Raw genomic sequence first — 15950 nt, forward strand, 5'->3', positions numbered from 1 at the left:
TTAAATTAAGTAAAAGTCCATTAGACATATGGGTGTTTTTATCCATTCTCACCCTTCCTTACCTTTGGGTGAAACCAGGTATGTATCTTGGGAACCTGGACTTTCTAACATTCCAGCCATATGACCAGACAGATTTAGGCTTTTCACCTTGGGGGGAAAGCTATTATTTGGAGGAAGAGTGGTATAAAACCTAATGATACTTAGTTTAATCAATTCAAATTTGTCAGTTTCCACATGTACAAGATTATTCTTTACAACATTGTTTATAACAGCAAAATATTAGAAATAATCTAAATCTGCATCAACAAGTCAGCAAAGAGAACGAGGCAGCTCTTTATTTACTGATACAGAAGGCTCTTCAGGATAGAGTTAGATGGAAAAAAAATAGTTCAGGACAATGAATAGAATATGCTCCCATTTGTTAGAGGGAAACGTGTGTGCACGCACATGGCTGTGCCATTACATAGCCATGGAATGTCAGGAAATCTTTGGTGGTACACATAAGAAACTTAAAAAGGAACTGTCAGGAGTAGGAGATAGACTGCCTTTACTGTTAAAAACTCTTTTACACATAAATGTACAAAAATATTCGGAAGAATAGTTAAATATTTAAAAATAGCATGGCAGTGATGGGGAGAATTGGTCGGTTCGGGTCACTGCAGCTGAGATTCTTTATGGTTTTATTTTTCCTGAGGTATAATAATGTTTGAGGATAATAAACTTCAAGATTCCATCAGTAAACTGAAAATACTAATCAAGACCACCAAAATTAAACTACCAAACTGATTTAAGAATCAAAACAAAATCAGTGGAAGATACATTTTCCTGTTATAGAACTTGAACACCAGTTGAGAAAATAAAATGTAATCTGACTGTGACAGCTGTTGGGCTAAATTCAGTACAAATATTCCTTCTAATCTTATTGCCTCCCTCTTCATACTGCACTGCCTCACATTGTTCTTCTCAAAGCTGTTCAACGGGTGGAAAACAAACTGTCCTGGCTACAAAGATAATCTTTAGTCATTTGTGTATAAAGAAAGAAATATATAGCACAACTCAAGAATAATTAATGACTGGGGCCCCTGGCTGGCTCAGTCAGTAGAGCATGCAACTCTTGATCTCGGGATTGTGGGGTTGAGCCCCACGTTGGATGTAGAGATTACTAAAAAAAAATAAATAAATAAAATATTTTTTAAAAAAGAATGTTAATGACTAATTTATATTTTTTCATGATATGAAGTTTAGAACAAAGCTCAAGGGTAATTTGTTGAGATTGTGTTAGATGTATAACAAGTGGGACACCTGGGTGGCTCAGTTGGTTGAGCGTCTGCCTTCAGCTCGGGATCGGGTCCCGAGTCGGGCTCCTTGCTCAGTGGGGAGCCGCCTTCTGCCTCTGCCTGCCACTCCCCGTGCTTGTGCATGCTCTCTGTCTCTCCTTCTCTCTGACAAATAAATAAATAAAACCTTTAAATAAATAAATGTATAACAAGCACTGAATCTGACACACCTAACTGAACTTCTTAGGGATTATGCTTTTTTCATTTTGTATATCAAATACCAATATAACTAATTAAAGTTTAATTACAATTCACTGTGATAAAATTATTTCCAAGGTTTAACAAATGTATGCAGAAGTAATTTTAATATTTTCTTAAGATAATTATAAATGGAATAACCTAAATTAGTAAGGGTAAAATTTATTCACAATATGCTTTCTAAAATATCTCAGAATATTTCCAACTATTATTATTTCTGAAACTATTTAGATAGCTTAATAACAATAGCACAAACTGAAAAGCAAAGATTAGGGAACTAGAGAAAATCTTAAAGACTGGAATTCAAACCTTTTCTTTAAATACCTGGGTTTGGATAACTAACATACACCATTTCTTACCCTAACTAAGTATTTTTCTCTAACATGGTTAGGTTTTCTCTGATACGGTTTCTCTAACACCTTGTTTGAGCACTGACATCTTAGAGAAAGGATTACAGAATAAACAATGAACTCCTTTTCCTCTGAGAGGGTGTGTATGCCTGTATACATAGATAGGCATTTACAACTAAAGAAGTTTATTTTAGTAAGTTCCTTCCCTTTTCTTTCCCTTACTTTCTTCAGAGAGTCTTATTATGTCATTGGATCAGATCAGGGGAATTCAACTATCTGCACATGCACGTGGCATGGTTCAAGAGGGAAAATATCTGGATGTAAAGTATGTTTCATGTCAGTAAAACATGAAGGATTACTCCTTTTGCTTGTTGGTCTTATGTTCAGAAGAGCGTAGTACAAGAGCTCCTTAAGAGCACAGAGTCCTACAATCTATAATTTCTAATGCTCCATGAGCGGTCAGTATTTTAGAGCTCAACCTCATGACGATTCAGGGAACAAACTTCAAATTTCTGAACACTAGATGTAGAAACACTAAACTTTAATCACCTTCATGTCTTCTGGAAATGGTGAACTAAGTTCTTATGACTATTTCTTCATTCACTTACATGTATCAAATAAGTAATCTTTGGTCTTATCTGTCTACTGTGATCAGTTCCTTTGGGAGGATTTCATACTCCCTCCTAAGAAATATTTGAAATACCTTCTGCCTTAAAAGTGGATTTGTGTGTGCTTTATTAGTACCTCTTTTTAAGTTTTTATTTATTTTTTTTTACATGAATGGCTCCTATTGCAAGCTGCTACATTTTTTTTTAATTAAGATTCTGTTTATTTATTTGAGAGAGAGAGCACAGGCAGGGGGAACAGCAGAGGGAGAGGGAGAAGCAGACTCACTGCTGAGCAGGGAGCCCAACACAGGGCTTGATCCCAGCACCCTGGGATCATGACCCAAGCCAAAGGCAGACAGACACTTGACTGACTGAGCCACCCAGGCACCCCATAGTACTTCTTTTTAAGTTTTTAAACTTAAACTAGGTATCACATATTAAAGATTAAGTATGACATGTTCTAGGAAAATAACTAATCAAGTATATTTTCACTGTGCATTACTACTAAAAGCAACATGGAAAAGTTTCTTGACCATACGAATGATGTGCAAATGTTTTGCTCACTTTCTGGGTACACCTCTTTGCCCTTTCCTCCCTTTGTCCCCTTCCCCAAGACCCACTTTGCAGAAAACTTTCCATTTGTCATGCAATACCACATAACATGAGAAAAATTACCTTACATATTTTCAAGGTCACCCTAAATCATCTCAGAAAAGAGAAATTTGGCTATCCCAGACAATTTTTGATAAGTATTTTCTTTGCTGTCATTTTCTGGAGGGAGGAAACAACTGAGTAATGTGCATGTATTATTAGGTAAAAATGTGGAGAACCTAAATGTCCAACGATACGAAACTCATTAACATCCATTCAACTGAATACTATGCAGCCAGTTAAAATTACATTTAAGAATTTTTTTTTTGCATTCAATTTTTTTTCATCATGGTAAGTACTCTTTAATCCTTATCACCTATTTCACCCATCCCCCATACACCTCCCCTCTGATAAACATCAATTTTTTCTCTGTAGTTAAGAGTCTGTTTCTTACTTGTCTGTCTCTCCTTTTTCCCCCTTCATTCCAAGAATAAGTTTAATATAATTAGCATGTCAGCCTGCTGACTTAAAAATTTCATAACTCACATTTTTAATGAGTTATTGCCCAGGCTGGGACTTTCATTATAATGTTGAATAAGAGCAGTGGTAAAAGATAGCCCTTTTTGTCCCTCAATTTAATGTATTCACTTCAAAACTTTTGCCATTACACAGAATGTTCGCTCTCTAGTGAAATGAGGAGAGAGTTCTTCATTAACTATTGATTTATTAATATTTAATATTTCTTTTTGCATCATTTTTGGTAAGTTGTTTTTTAAGAAAAGTATCCCCTTTACCTAAGTATTTAAATGTATTCGCATACATGTAGTATTTGATGATTTTTAAAATGCCATCCTATTTTGGTCCCTTCTAGTATGTGTTTGTCTTTTTTTCCTTGATATGCTTTGCTGGACACTTATTATTAATTTCAAAGAACCTGATTTTTATATTAGTGAACCTAATATTCACTAATATTTGCCTTTATCTTTGTTTCTTCAATTTACTTTAGGCTAAACTTACTTATTTTCAGTCTTAATTTTTTCATTTTTTATTTTTTTAAAGATTTATTTATTTATTTATTAGAGAGTGCGAATGTGAGCGTGGCGGGATGGAGGAGAAGCAGAGGGAGATGGAAAACCTCAAGCCGACTCCACGCTGATCATGGAGCCGGACTCGGGGGCTCCATCTCACGACCCTGAGATCACGACCTGAGCTGAAACCAAGAGTCAGATGCTTAACCCACTGCACACCCAGGCACCCTTTAACATTTTCTTTAAATAAGGGTATTCAGAGGTTGTTTGAGGTTATAAATTTTCATCTAAGAACTACTTTAAGTTGTATTCTCAAGTTTTGGTATATTGTATATTCATTTTTTGTTGACTATAAATAGCAATTTCCATTATGATTACCTCTTCTTTAATTCATAAGTCACTTTTAAAATACATTATTTAGGGGTGCCTGGGTGTGTCATTTGGTTGGGCATCTGCCTTTGGCTCAGGTCATGATCTTGGGGTCCTGGGATCGAGCCCCATGTCAGGCTCTCTGCTCGGCAGGGAGTTTGCTTCTCCCTCTTCCTTTCCCTCTGCGCTCTCCTTCTCTCTCTTTTTTTCTCTCTCTCTCTCAAATGAATAAATAAAACCTTAAAATAATAAAAAAAATACATTAAATTTTTTAAATGTTCATTTTTCCTTATTTTTTTCTATTTTTTTATTTTATTGAATATGATTAACATACAGTGTTACATTAGTTTCAGGTATGCAATATAATGATTTAATTCTATACAGGGGCGGCAGTGTGGCTCAGTCAGTTGAGCATCTGCCTTTTGATTTCAACTCAGGTCATGATCTCTCGGGATCATTAGATGGAGCCCCGCATCTGGGCTTTGCACTTAGCGGATAGTTGGTTCTCTCTTTCCCTCTCCTTCTGCCCCTCCCCCCACTCAATACACGTACACGCTCTCTCTCTCAAATAAACCTTTTTTAAAAATAATAATTCTGTACATTAGTCTGTGCTCATCACAATAATGTACTCCTTTTTGGGAGGATACACCAAAGCAGATGTTAAAGTGAAATTTTTGCTATAAATGCTTGTATTAAGAAAAAAATTCAAATAAACAGCTAACATTACACCACAAGGAACTAGAAAAAGAAGAAACTTGGCTAAAATTTAGTAGAGGAAGGAAATAACAAAGAAAAATCAGAACTAAATAAAATAGAAACCAGAGTAAACAATAACATAACATTGAAAGTAATGGCCAGTTTTTCAAAAAAATAAAATTTGTAATGCTTTAACTACATTTGCTAAGACAAAAAAGAAGACTCAAAAACCAAAATGAGAAATGGAAGAGAAAATAATACAGCAGATAACCACAGAAATACATAGTGTGATAACAGATTACTGTAAATAAATATATACTAACAAATCAAATAGCTTAGGGGGAAAAAAAAAACAGATAATTCCTAAAACCTCACAAGTTACCAAGACTGAATCATGAAACTTGAATCCAAGAAATAGGAAAAAAGTAATTATTGATAAATATGTATTTATTCCCATTTTATTACTTGTTTTGTTGTTGTTTCTGGCGATTTTCTCTGATCCTTTCTTGTTTTTGTCACTTTTGGTCTCTCCTTTGCACTCAGAGTGTTTAATGTTTCTTGCAGGGCTGGTTAAGTGGTCACTAACTTCTTTAGTTTTTGTTTGTCTGGGATACTCTTTCTCTCTCCTTCTATTCTAAATGACAGCTTTGGGGATAGAGTATTCTCAGCTGCAGATTTATCTCCTTCAGCATTTTGAATATATCATGTCAATCCCTTCTGGCTTGCCAAGTTTTTGTTGAGAAATCTCCAGCTAGCCTTATGGGTTTTCCCTTGTAAGTTAAGGACTTCTTTTGTCTTGCTGCTTTTAAGATTTTCTTCTTTGCCACTATATTTTGCAAATTTAATTACAATGTGTCTTGGTGTTGGCCTGCTTTTATTGATTTGATGGGAGATCTCTGGGCCTTCTGGATCTGGATGTCTTTTTCCCTCCCCAGATTAGGTAAGTTTTCTGCTATTCTTTCTTTCTTTTTTTTCTGCTGTTCTTGAAATAAATTTTCTGCCCCTTTCTCACTCTTCTTCTGGGACTCCTATAATACGAATGTTAACTGCATTTGATGGAGTCACAGAGTTTCCTAAGTCTTTTCTCGTGTGGCATAATTCTTCCTTCTCTCTTTTGTTCCACTTCATTATCTTCCATTACTTTGTCTTCTAGGTCAGTAATTCATTACTCTGCTTCTTCAGCCTGCTGTTCATTGCATTAGCCTGTTTCCAATCTTGTTTATTGCATTCTTCATCTCTTATTGATTCTTTTTTAACTCTTTTATCTCTGTGGTAAGGGTCTCACTGATGTCTTCTATTCTTTTCTCAAACCCAGTGAGTATCCTTATGATTGTTGCTTTAAGTTCTCCATCAGACCAGTTACTTAGATCTGTTTCACCTAGATCTCTGGCCCTGGCCTTATCTTGTTCTTTCATTTAGGATAAATTTCTCTGTCATGGCATTTTGTCTAAGTCTCTGCCTTCTTCTGTGTATCAGAAAAGCTGGTTATGTCTCCTGCTCCTGAGAGTAATGGCCTTATGAAGAAGAGACCATGTAGGCACCAGGCCTGGTGCTTCAGGGAGTGTCTCTGGTGTGTGCTGCATGTGCTCTGCTCTTGTGTTTTGGCTGCTCTATCCTTCAGGCCAGTGGTCTGCAAAGGCTCTCCTGCCCTGAATATGGCAAGTTTTTGTTTTGTTCTGTTTTTTAGTTTATTCTTTTTTGTTGTTGTTATGTTAATTACTATACATTACATGATTAGTTTTTGATGTAGTGTTCCATGATTCATTGTTTGGCAAGTTTTAACCAGGTGTACTCTGATCTACTTGTGAAATGAGACCTGACAACAACTCCACTGGAACCGAGGCCCTGCAGAACTCTCTGGTCAAGAGATGTGGTGTGGTAGGGGTTTGTACTGGACTTTTGGGGGAGGGACCCACTGCACTGGGACTGAGACAGGCTTGACTGAGAAGGTCAGTCCTGCCTAAGCACAGGGGGGTGGAGCTTTGTGTAAGCAAGTTAGGCAACCAGTGTAGGCCTTGTGCTGCTTCCCACAGGTGGTTCTGTGTTTTGCTGAGGGGTTCTGCTGCCATCTTCAACAGACTATAGAATAATATTTAATGGCATGATAAAGTATGTTCATAGTGATGGTGATAGCTAAAATATATTGGGTGTCTATTTTATGCCACCTTTCTAAGTGATTGTATTAACTCAGTTGATCCTCATAACAGTCTTATAAGGAGAAAGTATTGTTATCCTCATTTTAAAGGTGAATAAACTGAGGCTCAGAGCATTTAGGTAGCTTCCCCAAACTCAGAGCAGATAGAGCAGAACTAGAATTCAGATCCAGGCAGTGTGCCTCTAAAGCCCTTACTCAGGCATTATCATATGAAAAAATACCAAGGAAAAATTGCTTTAAATAAACTTTCTCATGGAACTAATCAAAGTGCTTTTAATCTAGGAAAGAAAATGTGTTCAAGATACCCAATCAAATTTTGACAAAAGGGAATTGGTAGAGGGGAAGGACAACTTATTGTACCAGCTATCAAAATATACTATAAAATAATAGTAATTTTTAAAATACTATATCGGGGGCACCTAGGTGGCACAGTCAGTTAAGCATCCGACTCTTGGTTTTGGCTCAGATTGTGATCCAGGATCATGAGATCAAGCCCTGCATCAGGCTCCATGCTCAGCGTGTGGAGTCTGCTTAAGACTCTGTCTCTCTCTGCCCCTCCCCCCAACCCTGCTCTCTTGCACACGTGCTCTCTCTCTAAAATAAATAAAGAAATCTTTTTTTTTTTTTTAAATACCTATTGTAGGGGCACCTGGGTGGCTCAGTCGGTTAAGTGTCTGCCTTCAGCTCAGGTTGTGATTCCAGGCTCCTGAGATTGAGCCCCACCTCCTTGCTCAGTGGGGAACCTGCTTCTCCCTCTCCCTCTGCTGCTCCCCCTGCTTGTTCTCTCTCTCTTTCTGTCAAATAAATAAAAATCTTTAAAAAAAAATACCATATTATAGTAGAAATAGGGAAGAAATAGGGAAAAAATCAGAAGAGTATGCCACTTTTTATGTTTATAGGGAAGAGGCTGAATGGATACACCTAAATAGTAAGACTGATTATTACTTATCAGAGAGGGATTTATAGGTCATTTTTTTTTAATTTTTCAGATTATCTACAGTGAACATTTTTAAATCACATAATATTAGGAAGTTTATTTTCAATGCTTTAAAACTTTAGGTTTTAACTATATTTTGTTAGTGCAATATATTGCTATTTAGTTTTATGCATAGTCTACCCTTCATTTTCTGAATTGTTTGGTGTACAAAGTGTGTATGTATGTGTATATATACACATATATTAATTGTGGGGCACCCTGATCAGATGGGGGAGCCAGTGGCACAGGCAGTGAAAGATTTCACCCAAGGCAGAACAAAGAAGATAGACGTTTATTGAATACACTGCAAGGGAGCAGCAGGCAGGACAGAGAAGGAGAGACTGCCTGCAACAAGGCCGTGGTGAGGGACCAGTTATAGGGCAGAGTGAGGAGTTATGGGAACGTATTGAATTTTCCCTTTTTTGGTTAACCGTGCCTGGTTGTACGTAGCACATTGGTTAGTTACGGCCTGTGGCTCTTTCAGGGTGGGTCGCTTACTGAGCCTGTTTGCATCAGCGTGGTGGTCGCTGTGCCCTTTCATCTTACTCAAGTTCCATTGCTCAAGCCTGTTGCCTAAAAGCAGCCTCTACATTTATATTGCTATTTATCCTTATACATAATACATTTATGTATGTATATATATTTTTTCTTTTATGTATTCATTCATTTATTCAGGTCTTGTATTAACCAATCACACAGAATATCCAATCCAGTCCTTTTTGGTAAACATGGAGAAAAGACAATGGGATAATAATCTTCTAGCCTAGTGTTGAAGAGAAGAGTTTCAGAATCTCTGACTAATTTTGAAAACCCGAATGTTTATTGATGGTGTTAAGAAAAGCTATTGCATTTTATGTATGTAGCTTCTGTCTGATCATCTTACTGAACTTTATTATAAGTTGTAACAGTTTTTCAGTTGATTCTCTTAGATTTTCTAGGCATATAATCATTTCATTTACGGATAATGATAACTTTTTTTCCCCAGTATTTATGGTCTGTATGTTATATAACATCCCCCAAAATGGAATAGTTGTTTAAAAAATGAGTAGTTCTTATTGTAACATGGAAATATGAGTCCTACATATCCTGAAGTGAAAAAACAGTTATAGAGTCCTATCCTAGGTATGGTATAATCCAGTCTCTATTTTAAAAAATAAAGCAAGCACTGCATAAAGGGCTTGATTTGAGAAGATTACTCTTTCCCTCAAAATTTCTGTACTAATTTAGGTGCCTGTCTTAGTTTGCTTGGGCTGCCATAACAAAATACCATAGACTTGATGGCTTAAAGCCCAGTCCGGAGGCTAGGAAGTCCAAGACCAAGGTGCCAGCTGATTCAGTTCCTGGTGCAAGCTCTCTTCCTGGCTTGCAGAAGCCAACTTCTTACCGTCTCCTCCCATGGCGGGGAGGGAGGGAAAGAGAAAAAAGGGAGAGAGAGAGAGAAAAAGTGACTGAGAATGAGAGAGAATGAGAATGATCTCTTTCTCTTCTTACAAGGCCACAGTCCTATCAGATTAGGGCCCCACCCTTAGGACTTCATTTAACCTTAATTACCTCCTAAAGACTCTAGCCGGATATAGTTACGTTGAGGGTTAGGGCTTCAGCATGAATGTGGGGTGGGGTAGGGAAGGGGTACACAATTCAGTTCAGAGCAGTGCCTAATTTCTTTTCCCTGATATCTTCAGAAATCCTATGTTTAATTTTATTTCAGACAGAATTAGTTTTATTATTTCTAATGACATTTTTAAAAGACTTGTTACTTTACAGTGTATCATAGAAATTTTATCTCAGTTTAACTTCATGAATCATTTCTTCTTAGACACAAAATCGAATGAAGCTAATGGCCGACAACTATGAGGATGACCACTTTAAATCCTCCCATTCCAATCAAACCAATCATAAACCCTCCCCAGACCAGGTAAGACTGTTCTTGAATGTTTTATAAAAACAAATGTGCTTTTATTTTCATGTGTCTTATACTAGCATGTTACAAATTCCGGAGTATAAGTTAGAAAAATAAAAATAAATAATTAATTTCTGAAATCTCCTTCACTCCTGTTTTTAAACATAGATTCAATTTCTGTACAGGAAGGTGGTGGTAGATGATTCTGAATATTTTAAGAGGAGATACTCAAAAGATTTGAGGACTATAAGGAATCCTTGAATTGGTTGAGAAAAAAATTAATCTCAGAGATACATACTAATTTGTAAGTGTCCTACTTTTCTTATTAAAACAATGCCTTATTTAAAAAAAAAAAAGACTTGTTCCTTGTGAGCTCAATAAGACACAATTCTGTTTAGAGATAACTGTTGTTTAATTGCAAATTTTTAAATCTCTCATCATCACCTATTATTAAGAGTGAAAATTTCTTCTCTTCCATTTCCTTGGTTAATCCCTCCAGTATATGTTATTCTCAAGGAAAATTGTTGCCTTCAACTTCTCAGCAGTGCAAAAGAGGCATTGATGAGTCTGAAGGGAACCATATTCAACTCCACTCTTTTGAAAGAAGGGAGCTCTCCCAAGATCTTGAAAATGATGGATGGGGGAGAGTGGTGAACAGATTACCTCATATCCCAGTGCCAAAAATCAGATTTCAACATCTCTGTCACACTCAATCTTAAAATATATAGCAGAAGGAAAAAAAATAATAGTTAAGTAATTACATCCATATGACTAAAGAGCCAAGGGAAACTCCCCCACTAAACATCTCCACTGAATGATAGCCATGACATTATCTTAGAAGAAGAAATATTGCAGATGTAAACAGCAGTAATATCCAAATTGCAATTTTTTCTAAGATTCAGAAGGTATAGTCACAGTATGATGACATTTACTAAGCCAGTTGAGGCAAGCCTTATATTTTAGAGGGAAAACAATACCAATCTTAATGTAGGCAGAATGCAGAACTGTCTGCCTGATGTCAACCGTCTTTCTTTGCCAAGAAATGATTTTGCTATCTCTGCCTGTTCTTGATACCCAGAATTAAATTTATGCCAGTGTATATAAGATGAGTATTAGATCCTTTCCTTGAAACAGGTTTTGATAATGAATAAATATTAGAAATTGGATGCCTGGGAGTAGTGGGAAGCAAACAGAAATGAGGAAAGTTTAAAAAAAAGGCAAAAATAAAGAAAAGCCTCCAACCTGATAATTTTGCCCAGATCCAGCCCTGGGACAGAGACAGTATCTTGGAAGGGTAGGAAAGTAGAAGTGTAATGACAAACTAATTACTAATTTGGGTAGGTTAGGGAATTTAAAGAGTTAGAATCTAATATTAAAAAGAGTCAAGAAATTAGAGACCATTTTCTTCTACATTATGCTTATGTCTTTGTTTTAAATACTAACCAGCTCTTTTTCATTCCCATGCTGCTCTGGGGCATTGTTCCCTTTGTCATCTCTCTCCCCTAGGATGAGGAGGAGGGTATATGGGCATAGCCAATCAGATGCTCTTAGTTCAGCCATTTTGTTCAGAACGGTGAGAAACACCTTTCCTTAACTATAGAAATGTTTTTTGTTTGTTTGCTTTCAATTTTTTTTTTTTACACAATCATTCTCACATCTTGTTTCTCTGTAATTCATGAAATTGTTTGGTGTGCCTCTGTTTTATCATTTTCACATGATTCCTGTGTGTATTGCTATGCTTCTGACATAGTGGGATTGGGTTTTGTGGGGTTTTTTTTCTTTTTGTGTGTTAATAGTCACTTTTATAATTTCTTTTTATACATTTTTGGGAGAACTTCCAGGGCATATAATTAAATTTCTCCTGTTGTGATTTTATTAATAAACTACCTTATCTAGTGTGAGTTTACAGTGTCCTGGTAAGGTTTATAGTGACTTTGTCAAACTGGAACTAGAAAATTGATCAAATACTCTGCCACTAGGTTTGGGATATACTTTTTATGATAATTATAAATATATGTCTTTAAAAAAATTGTATTGTGAACTAAAACCTTTTGGTTCTATCTGTAAAAGGATGCTCTGAATTCTCAGGGTCAGTGGTTCTTATAGAGTGTCTACCAAGGACATCCCCTAGAGCTTTGACATTACTCTCAAACTGTCCTTAAAAATAAAGAGAAGTAAAGGAAGACCTTTTAAAAAATCGGTCTAAAGAATTCTTCTTCCTCTCTTTTATGGATTGCTGCTGTGTTAAACAGTTGCCAGGACACTGTCTAGATTCTCCTTTCCAGGCCAACTGGCTGGAAAATATAGTCCAGCTGTGGCAGTATCTCCCTTTGATCTGATGCCCTGGAGGTTTGACTAAGGAAATCCTTTTCTTAGAAAAAATAATGATTACAATTAATAAGTTCACACATATTGGTGGCCTTGCACTCCCTGGATTCACTGCCCTTGCTTATTGGTGATCTCACTCTTTTGGAGTCAGTTCTCTCTGAAAAGTCTGTGTCTTGGTGTTAATACTTCTTAAAATGATGAGAACATGTGTAGACCTCTCACTAGCAAACACAGCCAAGAAGGATGATGAGGTAAGTTGTGAAAAGGGGCACATACTGTGAAGATGGGAAACTTTCCAAATGACTTTATCCTGTGGGTGTACAAGGCAAAATGTATACCAGCCAAAAAGCTATTTGGATTAGGGTGTTGCATGCCAGACAAAGCTAAAGCTGAGAAAATTCATTTGCTAATTCTATTTATCTACACTGCCCCCTGCAAGGGTGATTATTTGTCATCGTGAAGGATGTGGGGGCCATACAGTAGTTGAACATAGAATCAGTCCCCTCCTTCTAAATGAACCTGACTTGTCTGTTTTGGCAGAACATAGGAGCCTCTTGGCATGCCTTAGCAGGAAGCATGTCCCTGAAATATATGCATAGGATTGTATTTGTTGTATACCCTTTTTCTAGCCAATCAGAAAAGACAAGTTAGTGTTACAGGAAAGAAGGCCCGTAGATAACCTCACCAGGAGACAGAAAAATGTTAAACCTACACATAGACTTGTTCCTAAAGTCTCCATTTTATTTTATTTTCTTCCCTAATAGAATAGCTCCTAGTAAGAGTTTAAATGCTATTAATTTTGTTTTTTTAACGATTGCACTGTTGAGCTTATTGCACTAAAATATTAACTGCCATTGGTTTAACACAGTGCAGTTGCAATTAGCTGGCCATAACTGGAGTTTTTATGATACGATATTTCAAATTTTCAAAAATGTGCTATAAATGTCATAATATCATAAGGGTTTTACCTGAAGAAATGCATGAGTGACCCCTAGTACATTGCGGAAGTCTTGACTTGATTTCTAGTTTTCTTCACTTGTTTTCTTGCTAATTCTAGAGAACAGATTTTCTTAACAAAATTTCAAACTTTTGAAATTGATGATTTACCTTATCAAACTTAAGAATGTAAATAATGCTTTATGCCTAAAACATTTTATAAAACACGATATATATGTCAGCAAAGCATGAGTCTTACTAGATATAATCAGTACTCAGACCTGAAGAGAATCATAGAAGTAGAGAGCCGAAAGGGGTCTAGGCAATTTCACAAGAAATGGTAGAACATAATGTTTAAGAGTCGAGGCTTTGGAGCAGAATGCCTCTGGTCAGATCCTAACACCACCATGTATTAGCCTGTGACTTTGGACAAGGTATTTAATCTCCCCATACTTCAGTTTCTTCGTCTTTCAAATGGAGGTTGTTGTGAGAAGCAGATGAGTTGTTACAGGCATAAACTCTGGAGCCAAACTGCACGGCTTTGCATCTAGACTCCTCCACCTTCTCTTTGGCCTCGGGAAATTAACTCAATCTTTGAATTCCAATTTTTCTGTAAAAATGGGTTTATTTATTTATTTATTTATTTATTTTTGAGAGAGAGTGCAGGGAGAGGGAGGGCCAGAGGGAGAGAGAGACTCTTAACAGGCTCTGCGCCCAGCGCAGTGCCCGACATAAAGCTCAATCTCACAACCTGGAGATCCTGGCCTGAGCTATAATCAAGAGTCAGACACTTAAGCAACTGAGCCACCCAGGTCCCCTGTAAAAATGGTTTTATTAATGGCCTTCTTTGTAGGGTTGTTGGACAGATTATTAAGTTAATGTATGTAAAATGAATTAAACAGTGCTTCCACCATGTACTCTGCTTCCATTATTATTTGTTGTTGCTGTTGTCATCATTAACTTGAATCCATCTCCAGGAAGTAGTCAGCGTTCAATAAGTGTTAGTTACTATTTTTATTAATATCTAGTCCAGTGCCCTCATTCTGTAGGTAAGAGTGCAAAAAAATAAATAAAAGGATTTAGATGTGACGTTAAGGCCCCCAGGCATTTCTGTGATCTGGAAAGAGGAACTAGTAGCTGACAGTGAAAGAGATAATCTAAGACATATTGGTGATTATATCTCCCTTTTCATCACCAAAAATTTAATCTCTTATATGCTGAGGAATTTTTTCCCTTGAGAACACACCTTGAATTTTTCTATAAAAGAAATTTATTCATTGAAACTTTCTTTACATTTGCTGTCATAACCCTCCTGATACACACAGAATAAAGCAAGTGTTACCTCCAGTTAGAAAGCATGAGAGTCCCTTCTCTCTCCCCTCAACCTATAGAAAACCCATGTGAAATGTGTCCCTGCTACTGTCTGTCCTTTTACTTTGTGTTTTCTTTCTTGTTGTTCCCTGACAGTAGAATGTAGGCGCCATGGGAACAGGGACTTTAATATGTTTGCTTTTATATTTCTATCATCTAAAATAATGCCTAGGGGCGCCTGGGTGGCTCAGTTGGTTAAGCGACTGCCTTCGGCTCAGGTCATGATCCTGGAGTCCCTGGATCGAGTCCCGCATCGGGCTCCCTGCTCGGCAGGGAGTCTGCTTCTCCCTCTGACCCTCCCCACTCTCATGTGCTCTCTCTCATTCTCTCTCAAATAAATAAATAAAATCTTTAAAAAAAATAAAATAAAATAATGCCTAGTATACAAGAGGCTCAGTAAGTATATATTGAATTAATTAACTTCTGAATTCATGAAGTCCAGAGAAGATAAAGTTTACATTGAAACCAAGAGCATAGAATTAGCTGTTACCTTTAATATCAGCATTACTAGTACAAGAAAGGGAAATTTTGAAAGGGAAGATAGGAAAAGTGTCTAGAAACAAAAGAATTGTAGAGAGAAATGTTAAGACTTTAAAGGAAAGTCATAATTAAGTCATAGAATCTGGCTCCTATAGTTTTATATTAAATAAAAAAGAGTTGAGTATAATTCAGAAATCTTTTCTACTTGAAAACTGAACGTCCTTCAGGTGGAAACTTTTCTCCTAGTAACCTGTGGTTCATAGCCATCAAGAAGAGCCTGGAGCATAATAGCTTTCATGGCATGTGCTCTTTGTGGACCTCATTCTGGGGAAGCACTTTGTGTAAACTAGCACCAGACCCCTCAAGTAAAGGATGTACTTGTCAAGAAGCTTAGCAGTTGGTCTTGTTATAAAATCATTCCGCTGACTAAAATCTGGAAATGAGTTGCATGACTATTAAATCAGCACTGTAGCATCTCAAAACATGATTTGAACCAGTATGTTATGAAACTTCTTTTTTAATTAGCGATTATATCAGTGGTAAGACAAGCGTTTAAGACAGATTAAAACAAGTGTCTCTTGGGCGCCTGGGTGGCTCAGTTGGTTAAGCGACTGCCTTCGGCTCAGG

At 36.7% G+C, this 15950-nt stretch overlaps 1 protein-coding gene across 3 annotated transcripts in view; it reads left to right on the forward strand.

The window, feature by feature from the left end:
* Nucleotides 1-15950, forward strand: part of ERC1 (ELKS/RAB6-interacting/CAST family member 1) — a 511631-nt gene that overhangs the window by 420826 nt on the left and 74855 nt on the right. For 2 of the 3 annotated variants that reach the window (XM_044914971.1, XM_044914972.1), the window contains one exon: nt 10125-10223. In XM_044914971.1, the coding sequence (XP_044770906.1) occupies nt 10125-10223 (99 nt within the window). Of the gene's footprint in view, nt 1-10124; nt 10224-11714; nt 11784-15950 lie in introns of those variants that run through there. The other variant, XM_044914973.1, reaches the window with a different exon arrangement.

Source organism: Neomonachus schauinslandi, chromosome 5 (genome assembly GCF_002201575.2).
Source record: "Neomonachus schauinslandi chromosome 5, ASM220157v2, whole genome shotgun sequence".
In the NCBI taxonomy this organism is placed as follows: Eukaryota; Metazoa; Chordata; class Mammalia; order Carnivora; family Phocidae; genus Neomonachus; species Neomonachus schauinslandi.